The sequence below is a fragment of the Phyllostomus hastatus genome, unplaced genomic scaffold (genome assembly GCF_019186645.2).
Source record: "Phyllostomus hastatus isolate PE091 unplaced genomic scaffold, TTU_PhHast_1.1 phas_contig_1162, whole genome shotgun sequence".
NCBI lineage: Eukaryota > Metazoa > Chordata > Mammalia > Chiroptera > Phyllostomidae > Phyllostomus > Phyllostomus hastatus.
The window spans coordinates 9,934,526-9,958,894 of record NW_025333537.1 but is presented as its reverse complement, the minus strand read 5'-3'; the positions used below and the strand labels follow the sequence as shown (position 1 = coordinate 9,958,894).

Below are 24,369 nucleotides of genomic sequence, written 5' to 3'. Positions count from 1 at the left end.
CCTCCCGTCTGCGCCTTCTCTCGCTGGCCGGCCGCAGCTCCGTCCTCGGTTCTGGTTCCCACGCGTATGCCGGTGACGCACACACCCGTATCTCTGGCCCCAGATGCACGCGCCCAGCTACTCACGTTTGTGTGTCCCGCAGTCGCGTCCAGCTCAGGGCTTTCGGTGCTGAACTTATCTTCCACCCCGAATGGGCTTTTCCCCCCATGTTTCCCATCCCGGTACATTCTTCCACCACCCATCAGTGGCTCAAGCCAGAAACATGGACACTCCCTAACTCATCCTTTCCCTCGCTGCCTCCCCACCCCCCCGGCCCGGACATGCTGCTGTTTTATCTTCCCAGTGTTGTTCGCATCCGCCTACTTCTCTACCACAGTTACCTCCTGCGTCCAGGTCACCGTCAGCTCCCATCCAGATCACCCAGTAGCCTCCTAAATGGTCTCCCTCCCTCCATTCATATTCTTATCTCCTCCATGCCCAAGCTCCTTCCACACCCACCACCTGTTTACAGCTGCCGCTGCCCACGCCCATGGGTGCCATGGCTGCTGTGGGCTTCTCTCAAGAGAACAAATCTTGGAAGAGGTTGAGGGCCCTCTGGGAAGAGAATTCTGAAGTCCCGAATACACAGAGCAGGGGGAGTGCATTTCCGAATGGGCACATTCTGGCCCTGGGGCAGGCGGACTTCTCAGATGACCTCAGTATGTCCTGTATCCTGGCGCATGCATAGACCCTGCCTAGTCCCCCAGACTTGGAGAATGAAGGACGTCCTTCCGTGCTCAGGTTGTCTGGTACAGCGGACCTTAAGGCAGGAAAATCGTCTGGGTAGGCCTGACCCAATCACACGAGCCCTCCAAAAGCACAAGATCCCAGAAGAGAAGTCGGAGATTTGAATGAAGCATGAGAACAATTCATCGTGTCATCGCTGGCTTGGGGGTGGAGAAGGCCACATGACAGAGAATGCGAGTGGCCTCTCAACTCTGAGAGAGGCCCCTGGCCGACAGCCAGCAAGCAAACTGAGCTCTCGGTCCTACAATCGCAAGGAATGGAATGTTACCAATGAGGATGACCTTGGAAGCGTTGGGTTGGCCAAAAAGTTTGTTTTTTCCTTCTGATGGCTCTAGTAGCGCCTAGTCGCCTTTAACTTCATTCGAAACCATTTTGTTCGATGGTATTGGGACGGCTGTCGTATTGGCATGTGTGTAAAAAGAGCTTATCAAAATTGGTGAATTTTTGTGTAGCCATTTTAATACTGAAGATGGAAGCAAATATGCAACGTTTTCAGCATATTATGCTTTATTACTTCAAGAAAGGTAAAAATGCAACTGAAATGCAAAAAAAAGAAAAGATTTGTACAGTGCATGGAGAAGGTGCTGTGACTGATTGGCTGTGTCAAAAGTGGTTCGTGGCCCTGGCTGGCGTAGCTCAGTGGATTGAGCACGGGTTGGGAACTAAAGTGTCCCAGGTTCGATTCCCAGCCAGGGTACATTCCTGGGTTGCAGGCCATAACCCCCAGCAACCGCACATTGATCTCTCTCTCTCTCTCTCTCTCTCTCTCTCTCTCTCTCTCTCCCTCCCTCCCTTCCCTCTCTAAAAATAAATAAATAAAAATCTTAAAAAAAAAAACAAAAAACAAAAAACTTATTTAAAAAAAAAAGTGGTTCGTGAAGTTTCACGCTGGAGAGTCCTCGCTGGACGATGCGCCGTAGTCGAGTAGACCAGCTGAAGTTGATAGTGATCAAACTGAGATATTAACTGAGAACAAAGCTATACCACACGGGAGATGGCCGACATACTGAAAATATCCAAATCAATGAAGTTCTTGGGAAAAATGAAAAATATGTCTTTTATTTTATGGAAAAAAAATACCTAAACAGACTTTTTCCTCCGGAGTCCCAGAGCGAGAGCTCGGCCCAGCTCACATTTCATTTCAGCCTCGTGAGTCTCTGAGCCGAGGCCCCAGCCACGCCACGCCCAGGCCGCTCACCTCCAGAACTGTGAGCTACCGAGTGGACAGCGATGTACACCCCTGCGCTTGTGGTGATTCATTAAGCAGCAGCAGAAGACTCACACTGCCCCCACAGACTTCTTACTCTATGGGGAAGCTTGCAGCCAACAGCCAGCCGAGGGCCTCAGAGGGGTGTCTAAAGCACAGGTCCAGGGAAGTGCTCCCCGTTGTGTAGGTCAAGGCTGGCACCGCCCCCGTAAACTCCTAAAGATGAATTCTGCTCACACCCACCACCTCCTGTTATTCCCTGTGTGCTGAAGTATTGCGCGGTGCTTATGTTCGAAAACTTTGGGCTTCGGTCTCACGCCTGTCACCTAGCTGCGAGAGAGGCTGGGAAACCAAGCTGTGACACATAACTGAGAAGTGGAGCCCATAACTATACTGTCGAGATCATGATTACCTACTGAGATCTTGTAAGGAGTTTGGGTTTTGACTGTCTCTTCCCCACTCCCTCCCCCAACCCACCCCTTTCTTTTCCCATTTCTTCTGGCAACATCATTCTTTTTTTTCTTAAGGAAAAGCCACTGACTGTGGTTCAGGTCAGGCTCAGGTCAGAGCTGAATCAGCTCTGTTACCCTCTGCCTGCTTTCTGCCACAAAAGTGAGCACATGACCCCGGACTGGCCAATCTGGTGACTCCATGCCCCTAGCCACAATGATTGGGTTGAGAGATGAATATGGAACTCAGACTCAACCAATCAGAGTCTTTCCTGGGACTTTCTTGGCAGAGCTATCAGAAAACACTTGTTTGTGCCTCTGGGGTTGTTGCCAGAAGAAGAAGATGTGAGGTTATGAGTGTGCCATTTTCCTACATAGATAGCCTATGCAAGAAGACCAAATAGAACCAAGATTTGGGGAGAGTGACCCAGCCCTGATAACACACTTTGAACTTTTATAACTGTCTACATCAGAGGACAGTTTCATCTCTTATGCTGCCTGATTACATGACAGTAAATCCTCCTTTGTGGCATGGTGGCTAACTTGAGTTAGGTTTCTGTTACATAGCCAAACGACATGACTAACCCTAACCCTAACCTCTGCATCCTGTCCACACCCTGTTGCAACCCTGGAAGCCGGAGCCACTGCCTTTGACTCCAGACCAGAGCTTGGCTGTGAGCGACTATGAGAAGCTGCCCAGCCCCTTGTCTTACTTCCTGTATTGCGAGCCCCTGCGTCACACCCCAGTATCAATAACTGATGCCCTGTCTTACTGAATTATCTTGGCTCTTTGCCTTGTCAGCCCTAGCTTGGGCAAGCCCCTGGACCCAGAGCCCCAGGCCAGACCCCACCGTCTCCTCCTATATATCCTGGGTTTTGCCAGGGCCCGTCTGGACTCCCATCTGTGGTCCACACCAGTCCTAACTGATGCACAAAGCATCCTCCAATCCCTGCGCACCATGAATCTACCCATTTCACAGATGGCCAACCTGCAGTTGTATCAGGTTGAGCCTCGCAGTACAACTTCAGGCAGCATTTCCCAAGCTGTGTTGTTCTGTGGGGCACCGTCCCGTGAGCTGTAAATCTTCCGTCAACCCCGAGGGCAAGCACAAAGCCGGCAGCATTTGTTCTTCCATTTTATATTTTAAAATAGAAACAATGCAGAAGCATTTTACACGGGGTTGTCTTCCACACTCAGCACTTAAGGGAAAGAGTTGTGTCTCGTCTGAGTTGCCTTTACTCAGCCCCTGGACGGCGCCCAGCACGCAGCCAGCGGACCTTCCTCCTGCCGGCGGCGAGCCCAGCGGACCCAGGGCCCCCTCCGGCTCTGGCACAAGTTGCTGTTTTTCCAGTTTTGCTCCGGGTGAACGCAAAGGCGCTGGCTTATCTTAGGGGACATGTCGGGCGGAAAACATGTATCTAGATTTACAGGCAGGGCGGCAACATGCTCCCTCTACGAGAAGCACGTGGGAGCAGAGACGCGCTGAGGGAGCGCACCCCAACTCGAGCACCCCATCGCAGCCCTGCGCCGCGGCGCCCGTCACCGAGTCGCTGTGCTGGTGCAACTGCGTGATCTCTCCGCGCTCCCGTGCACCGTGGCTCGCCCGGCAATACCAGGAAGTCAGTCACAGCACCTGTTACCTGGAATCGTGACATATGATCTGTGTGTTGGCGCATAACTACGCTTCTTACCATCAGCTCTGTGTGATATCTGGCCAAACTCACGTGTCTCATTTTAGAATTCTAACGTGTGTTTTTTTTATTCAGTATTTGTCGCATAGTAAACAGAGGAATCACAACCATGATGATCCTAATCATTAATGTTAAGAAGAAGAATGAACACCTGGTCAGAGCTGGCCGTAGGCCAGGTGTTTCCCTAGCAGCTTTGCAATTATTAACTCATTTCATTCTCACAAACCACCACCATCCCCGTTTTAGAGATAAGGAAACTCAGAGAGGTGGAGGATTTCTGAATCCACGATTACAGATCTCAGATCCCACGGGGAGGCGTGTTTACTCTGACAGTCAGAGCAGAGGATGCGCTCGCTGCCTGTGGAAGTACCTGTGATACTCAGAAAGATTCATTTCGAAAACAGCCACCCTTTCTGGCGCTCCCACCCTAGGCCAGGCCCCGATAAGGGCTTGTACACCTTCTCTGTCACAACAACTCTATGAACGGATGCGGAAACTGAGGCCCAGAGAGATTAACTGACGACACTGCCCTCGTCTGTGTGCAAGTTACCATCGCCACCATCTCCACAAAGAGCAAGGGGGCATCGCCCCTTAGGAAAATGTGAGCCAAAACCACAAGGAGATGCCACCGTGCATCTCACTAGGCTGCCTACGATTCAGACGGCAGAGAGTCACAGCGCTGGTGCAGCGTGGAGGTGTCGCATGCTGCACTGCTGGTGGGGATGTGAAATGGGGCAGCCGCTGGGGAAAAACAGCTGGGTGGTTCCCCAAAAGGCTGACTTACCAAGTGACCCACCAATGTCAAATATAGTTGCATACCCAGCGAAACTGAAAACGTGCAAGAAACCTGTACACGAATGTTCACAGCAGTGTTACTCACAATAGCCTCACACTGGGAACAACCCACGTGTCCACCAAGAAGTGGTCTATCCATACAGCGGGGTGTTGCCCCGCCATGAAACGGAGTGAAGCACTGACACGCGCCCCCAACGTGGACGAGCCCTGAGAACACGGTGCTGAGTGGAGGAAGCCAGTCATGAAGGACCACGCACTGAATGGTTCTGTTTCTGTGGAATGTCCAGGATGAGCAAACCCGCAGAGACAGAAAATGGGTCAGTGGGTGCCTGGGGCTTCGGAGGAATAGGAGGGTTGGGCATGACGGCGGAGGGATGCGGGGTTTCTTTTTGAGGCGAAGGGAATATTCTGAAATTGTGGTGGTGGTCGCACAACTCCGTGAATATGGTTAAAACCACTAAACTGTACCCTTTCAATGAGTGAATTGTATAGTACGCAAATTATCTTAATGAGCTGTCAAAAAAAGAAAGAAAGGGAAGGGAAGGGAAGGAAAGGGAAGGAAAGGGAAAAGGAAAGGAGAGGAGCACGAGAACCTTCCTGACACTGAAGAGGACCTGAAGTCACGTTTACAAGTCTGGTCCTGCTCCTGCCGCTGAGCACTCATGACTCAGATCGTTGCCAGCATGATCACCAGGTGCAGGGAATTCCTTGCCTTCTCCCTGGGAATCCAGGGTGTTGCCTTGTGTTTCCCCACCTCTCCCAGGCACGTCCCGCCCATTTCACCCCGGCAGGCCCAGGATAGAACCCAGCATCGCACTCGCCTCCCAGCGCTGCTTTCTGAAGCAGACTGGCACTGCTTCCTCCTGCCTGCTGCCACCTGCCAGGCCCTACCCCTCCCTCACCAGCCCCCCCCCCCGCCCCCACCGTCTCCGCCAGCTTGCTGTGAGACAGACGCACGTCTCAGACTTTAAAACAATGCGGAACTCAGGATATGTACCAGAAGCTGCACCTTGGCATTACCTGTGCCCTCAACCATTGCAGAGATTTGGGGGACATCCCCACACCCCACTTACCTAGCATAGGAAAAGACAATTGCGTGGAGGATCCACTTAATGGTGCCATAGTTCACGCTCTGGATCCGTATGATTCTGTTTGTCTTATAATGGAGAACATCTTTGTAGCAGACTGGCAAGGCGAGAGGCATGGCTATGCGCTCGGAGCTGGACCACGGCTCAACCTTCCCCTGCCGGTCATAGCAGGCCCACATGCGAGAGGAAATGAACCGTCCTGGTCCTTAGCAGCAGCCTTAAAGTTTCAGTTCCTCCAATGACAGCAGAGCTGGGGCGGGCCCTGGCAGCTGTCCCGTGGTGGTTGAGAATAAACAAGGGGCCAAGTCCTCCAGGCCGGCCTGGCAGATGACCCCACCCCAGCTGGCCTCCCCCAGATGCCGGCACAAAGATGGTGTTCAGAGGAAGGGAGTTTTTGGAATTCTGCCTTTTTTCCCTTTCCTTTTGCTCTTTGACTCATTTCCTTTGGGGGGAAGAGGCAGCCCTTCAAATGTCAGGAGCCCCAGTGCTTCCATTGTGCCTCAGTCAAGAGCCTCCATCTTTCCGTCGCCTCCAGCCCCGCTCAGAGACTGACTGATTCATGTCTGCAGCCCTCTGTTCAGCCCAGATGTGTGTGAACTCTGGGTGAAGAAAGGTCTCCCCGTCGTCTTTCTCCCCCTCACTTCCTCACAACACCCCTGCCTGCAGACGGCAGGGGGAATCCGCCTTGTCGTGTGTGGAGGGGGCAGGGGTGCATTATTTCTGTGCTGCCTTTGCCCCGCATGGCCCTCCACCACCTCTCTCCATCATGCTCTGTGTCCCGGGACGTCCCCCCGTGACCCAGGCCAGTCAGCCTGAGGCCACCAGGGACAAACTCACCATCCAACAGAGCTGGGGTTTGGCCCATTCAGTGAGGGAGACCTCGGGCCAGAGGAACCGTGGGGCAGCACCTCACAGAGGGGCAGAGTTATCTCAGGATTCCGGAGGAGAGGGGTGGAGTTTAAATAAACTTATTTATTTGAAAGAATTATTTATTTATTTATTTTTAGAGAGCGGGGAAGGGAAGGAGAGAAACATCAATGTGCAAGAGACACATCTATCGGCTGCCTCCTGTACGCACCTTGACCTGGAACCAAACCCGCAACCCAGGCACGTGCCCTGACTGGGAAGTGAACCTGCAGCCTTCGGGTTTGCGGGACAATGCTCAACCCACTGGGCCACGCCAGTCAGGGCTAGATGAAATTTAAGCGAAAGCAGGTTTTGACAGGTTCAAAGCAAAGCAGGTTTTATACACAACGGTGAGCTTCGGGCCTGGATTTTAAAGGGGACCCGGGGCCCTGTTTCCTTGGTAGCAGTAAAGCTGAGATGTGGAGTGTGTCAGGAGCCCCAGGGGGTGTGAGTGCACGTTGCGTACCTTCTCTCCTCCAGGCAAGAGTGGGTTTCTTCATCCTTACCGACGCCAGTTCGAGCAGCCAAGTTTCCGCAAGTCTCTGGCTGCAGAGGATGCGGTTGCTCAGTGAGTGAGAAAGCAGCTGTCACTCACGCAAAGAGGGGGCGCGATCGCTTCGCAGCCACAGAGAGATACTGTCTCCTTATATCTTTGCAGCAGCCTTTACCCATTTCTGCCCTTTTGGCGTGATAAGTGGCCAGGGCAATCTTCACTTTTCCAGTCTTGGCTCCATGATGGTTTCTCACCCCCGGGGGCTGCGTCAGGGGCTCCTTCACCTCCTGGTCCCGGTTCAGGAGACCGGAGAGCAGGAGGACTGTGAGGGCGAATGTGGGCTCTCCGGGCGCCTCTCCTCCCGAACGCACAGCCGGGGCTTCGGGGCACCACGCCACCCGCCCTCAGGCCGAGGGGCCGTAAGGGCTTCCTGCCGCTGCTGGCCCCAAGTGACTCACCATCCTTACTGCTTTTTCTTAGCTCTGCCGACACCCATGATGAACGGCCCCACTGGGGTATGCCGTCATTGTTTGGAAGATGCAGTAATGTCATCTGTAAAAAGAGGAGGTCCTCAGGACTCTTGTCAGGGTCGTGGAGCCTCATGGTCAGAACACAGGCACCACTGGCTTCCAATCCTGGGCTCGTACCTTGCCACCTTCGTGACACTGGACCACGCTGTTCCTGCTGTTCATTCACTTATTCAGCCATCCCCCAGAGCACCAGCCACTAGTGGATAGAGCAGTGAGCAGGCAGACGACCCCTATGCCCATCAACAGATGAATGGATAAACAAAGTGTGGTTCATCCGTCCGGTGGAATATTACTCAGCCATGAAAAGGAACAAGGCCCCGACAGTGGCTACAATGTGGATGGACCTTGAGGACAGGATGCTGAGTGAGAGAAGCCAGACCCAAAGGCCACATATGCGATTCCATTGACAGGAAATGTCCCGAAGTGGCAGATCACTTCAGTATGGCCCTCGCCACCAGCCAAAGACATACTTTCTCCTAGTCTTTCTGCCGAACTCGTACCCTCCCCCCTCATGCTCTTCCCCCTCTGCTTCCTCAGCCCTCTGTCTGCTGTCCCCCCACCCCTAGCACTCAATCGGCTTACTAACAAGTCTCAGCTGCCAGATTCAATGGATATGTTTTATTCCTCATTTTACTTAACCTTTTGGATGCGTTCAGCATCTTCGACCACGCTCTACTTCCTGGAGCAGTTTCTTCCCACGACTCCCCTGAGTTCTATCTCCTGCTGGTTTCTCGTTTTTACCTTTATGACTCTCTGTCCTGTCTTTCTGTGGCTCTCTCCTCCCCTTAAATGTCCATTCTAGTGAATTCTGTCTCAACCTCTTTTATATTTCAGTCAGTCAGGACTGGACAGGTTGCGCTGCAATAACAAACAGTTCCAGAAATCTCAGGGCATAAAAACAACATCAGCTTATTTTTCTTTTTCTTTTCTTAAAGTCTATTTTTTAAAATGAACCATTATATATCTATATATATTTTTAAAATTTTTATTTATTTATTTTTAGACAGGGAAGGGAGGGAGAAAGAGAGAGAGAAAGAAACATCAATGTGCAGTTGCTGGGGGCCGTGGCCTGCAACCCAGGCATGTGCCCTGACTGGGAATCGAACCTGCGATGCTTTGGTTCGCAGCCCGTGCTCAATCCACTGAGCTACTCCAGCCAGGGCTTCAGCTTATTTTTCATCAACACTGAATGTCCGTCATAAGTCACCCGGGAGGCTCTGCTTGTCCAAGTCACGCAGAGGTCAAGACCATGGAACAGCCACTGTCTCGAGCTCCGGAATGAGAACCCTCTCAGGTCTTACGGCAGCATGGAGATGCTTGGAGCTAGAAATAATGCACTCCCTTCTGCCTCTCATCCATTGGGCAAAACTAGTTGCCTGGCCCCACGGAACCACCAGGCAGCCAAGAAATGCAAGCCTACCAACCTGCCTCCCACGTAGAAACAGAAGCAGAATTGTTTGGTGAGCAGCACTGACGACTTTTGCATCTTCTCCCTGGAAAGTTTCATCCACACATGTTCTTTTAAGAATCACCAAAACGCTAAAAGAAAAGAGAGTGGGAGGAAGGGCCCGTGTGTATATTACGTGTTTCGGGATGCATGAACTAAAGCTGGAAATAGGACCTACTGCATAATTTGGGGGGCCCAGTGCAAAATGACACACGGGGTGCTTTATTCAAAATTAAAAATTTCATGATGGCAACGGCAGAACAGCAAACGGAGCCTGGGCACAGGTCCCTCTGTAGCAGCATAGTTCCCGTGTCGATGAGGCTGGCTGCGCTTGGGAAGATACTCCACATGGTCTCGGGAGGGAATTGGGGGATTAGTCAGTGTTTCCTCTCCCATATGCATGCATTACTTTTTAAAAAAATCACTGATAGGTTTTTAAGAATCTCCAGCTCCAGACCAAACCTGCCTTCTGAGATCCATACCTGTGCAGAACCTCCCTAAGTATCCCACAGATACTGCAAATCACCTCTTCAGGATGGAGCACCTTTCCATAAAACAGCAGTGCAAGGAAGGGCTGATGAGGGGGAGAGTGGCGAGGGCAGGAGCGGACTGCTCTTCCTGCCAGCTTGGCCCGGGGTGGGGGGAGGTCCGGGTGGTCTTTAACGGGGGCGCACAGGGTTAAGGGAAGACGGTGGCGGGCAGTTAAGATGGAAACATTTGAACCATTCAAAGATGTTCAGCAAAGGATTGTGGGTCTGTACTCTGCTGTCCCATCTTTAGGAAACTGAGTGGAAGTCTTCGTGTCCAAACTAATAATAAAACCCAAATGACGCGCTCAGTTGTGTCTTGAGGCAAATGCTCTGGGTCTCCTTTCACTGAAGAAGCAAAGATTTTTCAGTGGCTGGATATCTTAAAGCTCTAGGTATTTACTCCGTAGCCTAATGGAAGCAGAAAAGGTTTGTTTGTTTTCTTTTTTTTTTTAAGATTTATTTATTTTTAGAGAGGGAAGGGAGGGAGATAGAGAGAGAGAGAAACATCAATGTGCAGTCGCTGGGGGCTGTGGCCTGCAACCCAGGCATGTGCCCTGACTGGGAATCGAACCTGCGACACTTTGGTTCGCAGCCCGCGCTCAATCCACTGAGCTATGCCAGCCAGGGCTTGTTTGTTTTCTTAAGGATGAAAGGACTAAGGGAAATTTTCATTAACATAAAAAAGTCAAAATGTTAGATGGACGAGATGAAGAATATTTTCTTAAAGAAAAGGGTTAGAACTTTTAAATGTATTGAAAGGCAATACATTGTGCTTTTAGAGAAACAGTACTAATCTATGCAACAAAAAGTCAATGTGTTTTTATACCTAGTAAAATGTGAAAATTCCCTTGAAAGATTTAAATACGTAGGTCTAAAGATGGTCAAATAATAAAATATTCTTTTTTTAAATATATTTTTTAAAGATTTTATTTATTTATTTTTAGAAAGGGAAGGGAGGGAGAAAGAGAGAGAGAAAGAAACATCAATGTGCAGTTGCTGGGGGCCGTGGCCTGCAGCCCAGGCATGTGCCCTGACTGGGAATCGAACCTGCGATGCTTTGGTTTGCAGCCCGCGCTCAATCCACTGAGCTACGCCAGCCAGGGCTAAAGTATTCTTTATGTTTATGAAAATTTCGTTACATTAAGAGAAAAAGAGCCTTTAAACTATTAGTTTAAAAAAATCCACTGGATAGTCAATACGTGGCATCATTCATTCTGTAGATATTTATTGAAGACCTCCTTTGTGCCAGGACCGGGCCAGACACGGGGTGTGAAGTACTCTAGAGAATCTTTAGGTTGTGATGCATTATATCCACACGGTAATTAGTTTACTTGTGAACGGTACCCAGCTCACAGACAGGGGGCTTGACTGAGGCAATGAATGAACCGTGCCTGGCACTGCCTGGCACTGGTGCCCGGCATCTAATAGGATATTTACGCACTCCAACCCAAGGTCCCACAGTAGATGTAAATAGAATAGAGCCGTATGCCTCTAAGGCAGGGGTGTCAGACTCGTTGTCACTGGGGGGGCCACATCAGCCTCGAGGTTGCCTTCAAAGGGCCGAAATAATTTTAGGACTGTGTCCATGTAACTACGCCTTAATTGTTAAGGCGTTGAAAGTACATTCAGCCCTTGGAAGGTGACCTCGAGGCTGATGTGGCCCCCGGTGAAAACGAGTTGGATAGCCCCGCTCTGAGGCATGGTGTAACAAAAGCCTCAGCGATAAATTGTCAGTGGGAAAATATTGTATGCAAGTAACAACAAACGAGGATTGTGTAGACATGCACGTGCGTTCCGAGGGCAGTGTCTTGTCCGAAGCCCTCTTTGGAGCTCACAGATGCCCTCGTCTCTCTGTCTCAACTAGGCTTTTTAGGCTTGTTGATTAATCTACGACATAAATAAAGTAAATCTATATCGTCATATAGACTCGTTCCTAAAAGTGAACTTTGAAAATAGCTCTAAATATTTGGAACGGAAAAAGCTTTGTTGCAAATGATGGAAACCACTACAGCCTTTGAGCCTTGTAAAGGTTCCTCGAGCCTCGAGCGACAGTGACAGCGTTTTCTGAAGGACTTGTGGCTGGCTGTGGAACACGAAACAGAGACTCAGCAAAATTAAGTATTTGTTTCAGGTCACACACACAGCACAGATAAAAATAAGCCTTTTTTTAAAAAAAGATTTTATTCATTTATTTTTAGAGAGGGAAGGCAGGGAGATAGAGAGAGAGAGAAAAACATCCATGTGCGGTTGCTGGGGGCCGTGGCCTGCAACCCAGTCATGTGCCCTGACTGGGAATCGAACCTGTGACGCTTTGGTTCCCAGCCCGTGCTCAATCCACTGGGCTATGCCAGCCAGGGCAAAATAAGCCTTTTAACGCCAAAAAAACCCCAAAGATGTTCAAAGTGGAACGTCAGGATTGGCGGTCTCTGTTTCTTGGAGAAGTAGGAGGTGAGGTCCTGAGTGGAGTGGAGGGAAGAGGGGCCTTGGGTGAGGTTCTTTGTCAAGGGTGTGAGTGCTGGCGGTGCGGGGGTGTATGTGTGTGTGTGTAGGGGGCAGAAAGTCAAGTGGTCTCCCTTCAGTGGAAAAGGAAGGTTTTTTTAGGAAACATGGTTTGTCTCAGAATTGAATGCATAGGGACAACTGGAACTGAAACAACCCTGACTTGGGGGTTATGGGGAGTACTCAAATGCAGGAAATGGGGCCCGCCTTTGCAAGAACCTATTCATAGAACCAGAAAGTGAAATATCTTGCACTGAGGTTGCCCTTTCAGTCTGTGTAAAGCTGTGCGGCCCCGCCTCTGCTTGTCCCTGCGGACGCTGGACTTCCCTGCCCCTCCGAGGGCACGTGGCCACGCAAAGCTGTCTCAGTGAGGTGTCCGCGGTTACCAGAAACACGCAGATCACTGCCGAGTTCCAGAAACCCAGGGGAAGGAATCTGGTTGATCCGGCTGTTTATCTCCGGTCCGATCGGCGGTAGCTGTGGGCGGGGCCACAACACACCGGCTCCGGGAGGAGGGGGTGGGGAGAGGTGTGGCTCTCTGAGAAGGAAGGCCCCAAGGCTGAAATTCCTCTGCTCACCTCCCCCAGGTGACCCATCTCGGGGCAGTCCAGGCAGCCTCCCAGAGGTCCCTAGGGGGATTGAACCCCTTGACACCCACAGCAGTGACCTGCTCCTGAGTGCTTCCTGCCCCACTGCCCCACTCCCCTTCCGGGCCTCAGCCTCCCAAGTAAACCACTAGCAGCGAAATGGTGCCTCAGAAACGGAGGAAACGGCGTGTGGTTCCGCCTCCTGGGCTGTGGCAGCCGTCTGGAGCCCCCTCGGAGAGCACGAGGCGGTTTGCAAGCAGAGGCCTGGTGTGAGCTCCTTTGCACGTTAGGGAAGGTGTTCTGGCTGCCCCTTGGAAAATGGGTAGAGGGGGCGAGAGCGGAGGCAGGGTGTCTGCCTCGGGAGAGGGTTCAGGGACACGCAGCAAGGCTGAGGCAGATCCCTGAAGCCCACCAACACCAAGGAGGCTAAGCGGAGGCATCAGGGAAGGAGAGGAACCCCAGGAGGGAGTGTGTACCCCAAAAGCCAACGGTTCACAAATAAGCCTGTGGCCACAGGAGATGCTAAGAGCAATTATAAAGCCGTGCAATTAAAAGGCACTAGTGAGGACCTGACATAAATTAACGGGACAGGATAGAGTCAAGTATTAAACACAAAGGGAAGTGGGAACTTAGTATATGACAAAAGCACTTAAAATCGGGGAGGAAAGAAATTCGAACAGGAGCTCAGAGCCCTTGGCCAGCCATCTAGAGGAGGTCGGAGGAGGGCGGGGAGTGGAGTGGCATTCTCACTTTTCGTGTTTAAAAGATGGGTGGCACGCTCCTGGGCCGTGTTCCTTGTGGTCGAGCTCACGTGCCCATCTGAGGAAGGCCTGGGGCCTTGGAAACTCAGTTCCTATGAGGAGTCCCTTTTAGAACCTTTACAGGAACACCAGCAGGCTGGGCCTCAAAAGATGGGGTAGGTAAACACGCCCCTGGAGATTAAGAGATTAGTGAAGGAAGGAAACAGTAAGAAATCAGGTGTGGGCATTCCGGGAAAGGAGGAAACGGCTGCGTGACTTGCGTGCACAGGTACGTAGGGAGACCTTGGCACCTCCCGTGCTATCCGTGACAGCGTAACTTAGACTCAGGCTGGACATGCAGGTGAAGATCCTGGACTTGTGCTTCCCAGACTGCTCCAAGATGCCAGTTATAATGCAGGAAAAGCACAACAAGGAATTAGTTGTCTTTCTGGATGAAGTGGGTGAGATTGGATGGCATGCCAGGCACCGTCGGGGGTGGGGGGTGCAGCGAGGCCGATTAAAACCGCTGGGGGGGCGGGCACCACAGCCGATGTTCGGGAAAGGCGTCCCCGCACAGTACGTGGGAAAGTGGTACAAGCGGACATCCCGTTGGTTGCAGCTGGCGCTTTCTGGGGTGCAGACGGAACCATCAGCAGGAGGAAAAGTGGGAAGCGTCTGGGATTCGGAGCGCCATCTAATCGGGGAGCAGGCAGAAGGGCCGCAGGCAAAGGGACGCATCGAAGACTCACGGAGACAGGGAAGGAAAAGGTCGATGATCACGCCGCGTGGAAGCCGGAGATCTCCCTGGATGTGGCGTGAGTCCTGAGTGTGTGGGACGGTTGCCTCTGCATCGCCTCGCTGAGAACACACTCGCACGAACCCCGACTGAGCCCAGCAAGGCCGGCGTTTCCCGGCGCCAGGCCGCGCTCCGCAGGGGTCGGTGCAAACCGAATGCTGCTGCGGAGGCTGCTGTGAGAGCCACGGCCGGACTGGCGCCGGAGCCAAAGACAGGTGCCCGCGGGCTCTGGGCCGTGATGAAAGAGCTGTGACGGAACCCATGGCGAAGTCCCTAAGTCTGATGCCATCTGTGTGGAGGTTGGCAAAGACGAACTAGAGGGAGAAAAAGGAGCCGGAAACATCCGGGCACTAACGGAAGAATCCTCTGAGGAGGGGCATGATTCTAAAGCTGAAGAAGAAGACGGCCTCTCGAAGCAGGTGCTGCGAACAGGTAACCTGTCAGACTCTTGTCCCGCGTGTAAAACTTTTCCTTCTGTGTTCGGGATCATGACTGTCCCTGCAGTCTGGCTTTATAAGCATTGGGCCGATCTTGGACAGCGTACGTGGTCAGAAGCCTTTAGGATGAGAACCAGGTCGTGTGTGTTAGGTGACATCAGGTTGACCGGGACAGAGGACGTGACGCGGACTTCAGTGACACGGTGCTCAGAGATACGATGTACCTTCTTTTGGTTCAGTGGTTTTTTTTTTTTAAATGGTCTTAAAATTCTTAGGAGTTGTTTCCAGCAATGTAGGTGTTGCAATAATCGGGGATTTTGCAATCATGTTGTTCTACAAGTGGGAATATACGTTCTTGAAAACCGAAAAAAGATGTGGGAGTGTTTGAAACGTGATAGGACCGTCAAATGTGAGCAGAATCGGCACCACGGAACGGGGCGGTCAGGCCGTCGTTCTGTCTGTGTTGCGCCCGTGATGCGTTATAGCAAAAAAAAAAAAAAAATGCAAACGGAAAAGCTGGACGCTCTGCAGTGATTCATGACAGCACCGCACTCTCACCTGGCTGGCTGGCGCTCGGCTCTCCCTCCCACTCCCACTCCTGTTGGTGTTGGTGCTCGTTTGGATTTGCGACACGCTGCAGTGATACCGGACTTCCTCTCCTTCAGGAATACGAGGTTTCAGCCCGGATGCACCTCGGTTTCTTTCTTGGGAACTGGAGCTACTCAGAAAAGCCTGTTGGAATGTCTTTTCCTCCATGTTTCTCCACGGCAGTTCCGTGCGAATGTGCCTTCGTCACCCTCCCTTCCTTGTCATCACCTGACTCAGAGTTCTTACCATAAATGTGTCTGCTGCTTAGGGATGTCGCAGAGTTAGTGCCCTGGTGTCCAAGAGCGTTTTTTTCTCCCAGTTCCACTAAACCGGTGCTGTCTAATGGCTGCCACCACTGCAGAAAGTTCTATCAGACCGTGCTGCTGACAAGATTAGTGGGGTGGAGGAGGACCAGGGGCGTGCAGGTGCAGGTAAGCGAGGACGGAGAGGGTGGGCTCAGTCAGATGGCGCCTGTTGTCTGTGTGACTAGGAGCAGAGTTGCCTGATGACAGAGAAAGAGAAGGCAGAGGGAGGGGTAGGAGGTTTGATGAGAATGAAGAAGATCTGAGACAGTTGCTACGGTGACTGGCAGACGAGAGCCATCAGGGGAGAGAGGAGCTCCGAGGCGGCGTTGGGAACTGAGGACCTCGGAGGGGTCATCGCAGCGGTCTAGGCGGCTGAGATGACCACGGGGCCCCGGGCCTTCCCGCCTGCAGGGCCCACCCCCCACCTCCACCCCCAGGGACCCAGCAGGTCTTGCCAAGTGGCTCAGATCGTTTTAGAATCTGTGATCCCTGGTGTTTGCTGTCTTTGTGATGGTCGTCTATATTTGTTCCTGAAGCTGTGAGCGCAGCTCCACCTCTGTGCCTCCTTCCTCCAAAAGCACCCTACCCTCGGCCTCGTGTCCCTTGCCAGCCCCACAGCCAAGGGCAGGCAGCTCCTCTTTGTCCGCTGGCTCAGCCTAGGCACTGGGGATGACTTGCTTCACTCCATTTATTCCGAGTAATTGCCCTGTCCTTCTTGTGGATGCTGGATTTCTCTTTCCCTTCATCCCAAGGTCTCCCCTCCATTCCATCCAAGCCAAAACACATGTTCCGCTGGGGAACTTTAAAAATCTGTTTCTGAGTCAAGACAGCCGACCCCTTTGGGTCATAACCAAGGTCTCTGCAGCCCTGACCTCAGGGGCTGGGGGTGCAGATGGCATGCCCCCGGGGACACCTGGCAATGTCAGGAGACACTGGCAGTCGTTATGACCAAGAAAGTGCTACTGGTGTTTAATGACCAGGGATGCTGCTGAATGTCCCAAAACACAGAGATCAACCCCCCATGACCGAGAATGGTCTGGTCCAAAATGTCCGTGGCGCCAAAGGTTGAGAAACCCTGGCCTACGCAGCGTTGGCGCCTAAGCTGTAAATTCAGTTGTGAAATCAAGGACCACAGTGCCACGCACAGAGCAGGTGCCCGGCGAATGCTTGGTAACCACACGAGTGAGCGAGCGAACGAATGATCATGTGAATGATCGGCCGAGGGCCCGGTTCGGGGCTGCGGGTTCAGTAGGTGGTTATCGACTCAATCCTGCGGATGGCCCCCCCACCCCAAGAGCCGCCTGCGCCCAGCTGGACACGGCCTCTGGCTGTGGTCTGGGCCGTGACGCATCGCTGCGGGAAGCCACAGCGTGGCGGAGCCGACAGTGTTCCTCCGCATTGTGATGGGTTCATTGCCTCCTCTCCAGCCCCTCTTGTCAGACTCTCAGCCGAGAAGGGTCGCAAGGGCTGAGCTCAGTAAAGGGCCTGTGGGTCCAGCCGTCTCGGGAAGGCAGGAAAAGATGCGCCCAGACTGAGGGTTGTTGCTGACGTGCCTGAGGATCACAGCCCGTTTGAGGCAGAGACAGGTGGAGGGAGGCCTGGGGCCGGATCCTGCCTCATCACCACTCTTCCCAATTCATCTACTTAACAGACACTTACCAGGTGCCAGGGACTCTCTGGGGGACGTGCGAGTCAACAAAAGAGACCAAAATCCCTACCCTCCTCGGGCTCATATTCTAGAGAAACAACATGGACGACAGGTAAGTCAGACAGGTAGAATGAGTGAGAGGCCGTGTGCCCTGTGGAGAAAAATCAAGAAAGGAAGGAAGATAACATGCGTTTGGGGTTGAACCTGGCGTTTAAACTGAGGTGAAATTCGCATGAGACAAAGTCAGCCATTGTAAGGTGCAGAATTCAGTGGCATTCAGTACATTCACCATGTCGTGGGACATCGTGTGCCCGGCTCTCTCTAGTTCCAAAACATTTCACCACCTTGAAAGGGAGCCCTGTGCCCACCAGCAGTCACTCCTTCCTCCCCTGCAGCCCGCGGATACCACCAGTCTGCCTTCTGTCTCTGCAGACTCACCAGCCCCTGGTAACCGCCGTGTCTTTGCCGTCTTTGCGGATGGAACCCTTCTGGGCAGTTCTCAGACTGAGTGGTCTTTGTGAGTGGCTTCTTTCAGTTTATAGCATGTTCTCGAGGTCCATCCGTGTTTGAGGGTATATCAGTATTTTATCCCCTCTGATGGCCGAGTGAGACTGTGTATGCGTGTGTCACCTTCCATCTGTTGACGGACACAGGTTGTTCCCACCTTCGGCTATTATGAACGGTGTTCCTGTGAACATTCTGGCACAAGTGTTTCAGTTCCTGTTCCCGTTTCCCGTGGGAACCCGAGAGCAGAATTGCTGGGTCGCGTGTGGAACTTTTTGAGGTACCACCGAACTGTTTTCCACAGTGGCTGCCTCCTTTTACATTCCCACACGCAACGCATGCGGGTTCCAGTTTCTCCACATCCCGGCCGACACTTGTCATTTCCCATTTTGTAAACAGTAGCCATCCGCCCTGGCTGGTGTGGCTCAGTGGATGGAGCAGCGGCCTGCAGACCGAAACTTCACAGGTTCGATTCCCAGTCCAGGGCACATGCCTAGGTTGCGGGCCAGGTTTCCAGTTGGGGGTGCGTGAGAGGCATCCACACATTGATGTGTCTCTCCCTCTCTTTCTCCCTCCTTTCCCCTCTCTCTAAATAAATAAATAATATCTTAAAAAATATATAAAAAACAACAGCCATCCTAGTGGTAAGATGGCATATCTTACGTGGTTTTGATATGCATTTCCCTAATGCACATCACTGGATGTTAAGTGTTTTTTAATGTGCTCATTGATCATTTGTGTATCTTCTTTTTTTTTTTAAGATTTTATTTATTTATTTATTTCCAGAGAGAGCGGGGAAGGGATGGAGAAAGACAGGGAGGGAAACATCAGTGTGTGCTTGCCTCTTGTGCCCCCGCAGCTGAGGTCCTGGCCCGCAACCCAGGCATGTGCCCTGACTGGGAATCGAACCAGCGACCCCTTGGTTCAGAGGCCAGCACTCAATCCACTGAACCACACCAGCCAGGGCATTTGTGTATCTTCTTAAAGAAATGTCTATTCAAGTCCTTTTCTGCACGTTTAAATTGGGTGGTTTGTCCTTCTGTCATTGAGATATGAGCAGGGGTTGAACTTTGACACAGGGTGGCCAGAAGAGGCCTCCCTGAGGAGGGGACTTCTAAGTGAAGACCTTAAGAAGGGGAGGAAGCAAGTCCCCAGGGTGCCTGGGAAGAGCAGAGCAGGAAGGGAGAGCAGTGAATGCGAAGGCCCTGAGGCCGGTCACTCTCGTGTCTGGAAAGCTGGTTTCCTGTCCGCAAATGGGGAAGAACGAGGCCTGAAGACGACACTGCATCATGCGGAGTGCCCGCAAATTATCGGTGCCCAGGCCTACCCACGCACTGCAGCGACATACCTACCTTCTCGGAGCTCCAGCTGGCTCATCTGTGAAATGGGGATCACGGTCGTACCCACCTCCCAGTGTTCTCGCAGGCATGAAGTGAAGTAACACACCCCGCCGGGGCTCGGCACACACCAGCGCTCGGAATCGTGGGCGCAAACCCAGAGCAAGAGGGCTTCGAGTTGCGAGACCCCCGAGGGAAGCGGTTTGCGGGAGAGGCCGCGGGGCGCTGCGGGGGGAAGGCCTGTGGTCCGGGCTACTACATACTTGCTTCTGTTTATGTTTTGAAGAGCACGACTTATTTATATACTGACACCACCCAAACAGGCGGATCACAGTCTGAACGCCCGCTTTCACCGGGTCACCGCAGGCGACGTTTTAAGCCTCTTCGAACCCAGTTTCCTCATTCGTGTCTCAGTATTGTGGGCAGGATTCAAGACATATGTGTGTCAGTAGGAGAGGTGCTCCAAAAGTTTCCTCTCTCACTGCTGCGTCGTGGGTCTGCCCAGCAAACACCATTTTGGACAATCCAAAAACACAAGGTTACCTTAAATTATATTTCCCACACAAGTTGCTATGCTATTTTACTTTGTTTTGGGTTGTGTGTGTGTGTGTGTATGTGGCAGTTGGAATGTAGGTTTTGGGGTCTCGGGCTGGATTTCAGATCCCAGCTCCTGGACTTACCGGTTGTTGGAATTTGGGAAAGCGTCATAACCACTTTGGGCCTTGGTCCGCCTTACAAAGCGGCCGTGAGGACCCGAGCTCATTTCTGCAAAGCACCCATCGACCAACAGGACTCCGGCTGCGTTGGTGGGAAGGGAAGGGTGGGAAGTGCGGGCGGCGTGGATGGGGAGGGAGAACAGGGGGGAAGAATCCTAGTAGGACTCCCCAGAAGGCCTAGCAGAGGGGAACCATAACAGGTGAGTCTCCAGCCCTCATTTTTCTACCTCTAAAAAGAGCAAAGATCGGGATTCTCAAATGTGAGACTCTTCTCTGTCCATGGCTGGGCTGGTGTCCTCCGCCGAGGCCCTTCCCCTCTCTGCATCTCCGTTTCCCAGGGGTCCCTCTCCAAACAGCCTCTACTCTCTGAAACCACCTGTGGCCCCGCTACTGACCAGCAGAGGGCAGTGGTGCACCAACATCGCTCTGGAGTCTGTGCCTCCCGAGTTCAGTTTTCTTTGCTGTCTTGACCCTGGACGAGGGAATTGTCGTGAGATAAGAATGGTGATGTATGTTTCTCTTTTTCAGAGGTCCTTATTTTATATTCAGTGCACCGTCAGAATAGGTCTTGTCACAGCATAAAGAGGAAGAGGCACACAGCCTGCGAAGCATGAGAAACAACAAGGCCGCACATAAACAACCCACTGGCAGTGTGGGTCACACCACATCCTAAATTTAGACCATCTGAATGCTAGGAATGCAATGCTGTACGTCTGGGCTGCTTAGCATCGATAACCAATTACCCGCTTTGTGGTTCACGAAGCACTTTCTGATCCTCGATATCAGAAAATTCTTATTTTATTTGATCTAGCTTGCGGAACAATTTCGTTGTTGTCCAGAGTGGTTGACGGAGGCTTGACCTGGGCCTTGAAGTCCATTTGAAATGAGGAAAGAGGGCATGAGAACGGCCTTCCGATGAGAGGGGAGGCGTGTCCAGGGAACAAGGGCAGGGCAGGTGGGGGCAGGGGACGAGAATGGTGCCTACGGGAAGGCTGGAAGGAAGGAGTCAGTGGTAGGGAAGATTCCAGGTGTACCATGTACCTGGGGTTTTGTTTTGTTTTTTTTGGCCTGATCAGCATAATACTCTTCTCTGATAGCGCCACCCAATTTTCTTTTGGGGAGTCACTTCTTCCCCACTGTCAACCCCATTTGAGTGAAACGCCATCCCCGGGTTTGGAGGTGGTCACATGACCAAGCCTGACCAACCAGAATGCCACATTCTTTGGTCAGCGATTGGCTGGTGTGTGCGCACGTGACTCGATCAAGCCAATCAGAACCAATGAGACTCAATCCCATTTGCTGAGACTGTCTGGACTTCCAGGTTTCCTTGAAAATTTAGGAAATCTGGGTACAGTGTGTGGCAGATGGGCTGGAGCTGAGGAGAGGCTGTCTGCTTCAGATGGGACGTGCGCTGTGCGGTTTGCCCTGGCCCCCGCCGCTCTTCATCACTAGGGATGGTTTGGCACTCTGCGAACCAAGCACCACTTGTCTGTCTGCCGTGCTTAGCCCTGGGGATGCTAGCCAAGATGAATTCTGGTTGGAAGGGCGAGAGGGTGGCTCGCAGGAAGATATCCATACAAAACCAGGAACGTTTGTGCAGGAAGACCAACATCGCCTCCCAAAAAGCAATTCCATAAACGTTCATTCAGTCCCCACATCAGCCCTGTGAGATAAAGCAGGTTAATCTCATTATGCAGATAGAGAAACTGAGGCTCAGAGAGTACCCACATTCACAAGCTGCCACGTAGCCCCTCAAGGCTGCACTCTTCACCTCCTCCCTGGTGGTACCCAAGTTAAGAGACGAATTTGAAGGTCCCTGAGAAGCTCAAGACATCGCAAGGAAAGTGAACCCTTGTGTTTATGGGGTGCCAACCTGGGTTCGTTACCCAGGGCGTCTCCGGCGCCTTTTAAATCTCCGTGCTCTGCGGTGAACGGGACTGCTGGGCTGCACTTCTCTGGGGACGTGGCAGCCAGAGTGCGCCTCTCGGGTCTCCTTCCCCGGAGCCTGCTGGGGAAGGCATGGCTGACTGGCAGCCTTAGTTCCCGCTCCTCTGGGTCCACCAAGTTCACGCCAAGGCCATACTTCCCCAGGGCTGCTCACAGCCAGCCACTGAGCACAGGGGGCGTGTTCGTGCAGCCACACTGCTGCCCAACCTGGGATTCCTCTTGCAGGTGACTCTGGCCTGGCTGAAACCTGTTGCTGTCCCAGGCTCTTCCTACACCACCCCTCCTCCCCCCGCTCCTTTCCCCAGCGTCACACCGGCATCACAGCCTGAAGACGCTCCAGCCTCCCTCGCTCTCTTCCCCTTCTTCCTTCACGGACACCGATATGTAAATCATCAGTAGATCTTTTACAAGTCTGAGCCAATCATGGCGTCTGCCTCTCGGAGGATCTGAATGAACACAGATGACTTGCATTTTGTGAAATGAGTCAGTGAAGCCTACAACCATCCAAACCCACAGCATCTGTTGACAAGAATACAGGGTTTAACACTGTAATTGTTAGGCCCACGGGCATTGGAACTGGAACGCCAGGGTGTGAATCCTCCTTCCCAGTGGATGACCTTTATTCAGGAAGCTTCTAAGCTGGCTCTGAGCCTCTACGGCCTCATCTGCTGAATGAATGATTCTCACCCAGCAGCAATTTTATCCCCCAGGGGACACTTGACAATGTCTGGAGACATTTTTTTGATTGTTACTGACATCTAGTGGGTAGAGGCCAGGGATATCACTAAATATCCACAGTGCACAGACAAGCCCCAGCCCTCGACACACACACACACACACACACACACACACACACAGAATGATCCAACCCCAAATATCCATAGTGCCGAGGCTGGGAAACCCTGTGTTACATGGCAATAGTGACAGTAGCTAATTCTAAAGGCTGTCGTGGGATCATCTGTTCAATATCTGTCATTTCTGAATACCTGTCATGTTCACAATACCTGACCTTGTGAACTCCACGGGTCAGGGACCAGATGATTCTAGATCAACGTTCTGTATCACCAATGATGAGAACATGGGAGGTGCTAAGTAAATTACTATGAATTGAAATATTTATCAGAAGAGTGCAAATCAAGAAATGGTAACTACCATCATCATCATCATCATCATCATCATCAATCAGCACTGTCTTCCCAGGCCCCTGGCTCAGTGCATAATTGGTTTTCTATATTTGTTGAATGAATGAATGAATGAATGAATGAATGAGTGAATGAGAAATGAAGGAGTATCTACTCATTAACCACTAATTTATGTGCTTTAGGAAGATAATAGAAACTGAGAAATGAAGGAGTATCTACTCATTAACCACTAATTTATGTGCTTTAGGAAGATAATAGAAACTCTTGGGAAATAGGCCCAGTCTTTCCCTTTTTACTTGCAAAGAGGAGTTTTGTTCACTAAAGAAACTCCTTTTGAGGGCCGAGCCCTCTGCCAAGCCAGGGCCTGGCTCAAAGTCGTGGAGAGCTTAGGGCTCGCATCTTGCTCAGCTTCAGCTAAAAAGGAAAACGGGCCAGGCTTTGTGCGAACTCGGCGTGAAACAAGAGCTGCCTTCAGGGCCCAGGAACACGCTCTGTCCCATGTTTAATTTCTTCCATCTGTCTGGTATCTGACCTCCACTGCCCTCGCAGCCATTGCCACAATTGTCTGCGCGTGTTCCCATATAAGGTGATCTCTCTCTGTGTCTCTCTCTTCCTCTCTTCCCCTCTCCCTCTCTTTCTCGGGGTTGGACAGCAGCGGCACTTGCTTCCCCACCCCGCCGTTCCTGTCGCGGCCTTCCCTGGCAGGCCGTGCTGTGAGGACGGATGGCTGGAGAGCGGGAAGGGGCAGGGGGCTGCCAAGGAATGTGGCAGGTTTATTTTTGTTCGGGCTGCATTCTCTGCCAGGCCTGCAGGCCCCAGCCACTTGGGGATGTCACATGCCGATAAGACGGTGGGGGTGACTGAGACCTGTGGCTCAACGCTGCAACACCCCAGGTGTGAGCCATTGTCACAGAGCGGGGGGTGGTGGGGGGCAGTGAGTCTGAGGTCATGGGACTCACCTCTTCCCACTGCCCTGTGTCGGGTTCCCAGAAAGAGGAGTTTGATCCTTCAGAGAAGCAATTGCAGGAACTGAGATCTGTAACCAACTGCGGCCCTTTGCTGGGCAAAGCCCAACACTTGCAGCGGCGGCGTGGAGAAGAGCCAGGGCTCGGGGTGCGATTGCTGGCTGTGTGACCTTGGGCACACGGCCTGACCTCCCTGGCTCTGCTTCCTTATCTGTCCGAACGGTCACGAACCTAC

General features: G+C 52.1%; 2 protein-coding genes across 2 annotated transcripts in view; one reads left to right on the top strand and one right to left on the bottom strand.

Annotated features, from left to right (window-relative positions):
- The window catches only part of P2RX7 (purinergic receptor P2X 7), a 34,823-nt gene extending 28,273 nt beyond the window's left edge, over nt 1-6,550 (bottom strand). The window contains exon 1 of the mRNA XM_045841382.1: nt 6,003-6,550. Within this exon, the coding sequence (XP_045697338.1) occupies nt 6,003-6,196 (194 nt within the window). The 5' untranslated portion in view covers nt 6,197-6,550. The remainder of the gene's footprint in view (nt 1-6,002) is intronic.
- The window catches only part of IFT81 (intraflagellar transport 81), a 135,096-nt gene that overhangs the window by 39,475 nt on the left and 71,252 nt on the right, over nt 1-24,369 (top strand). The gene's annotated exons all lie outside the window — the stretch shown is intronic.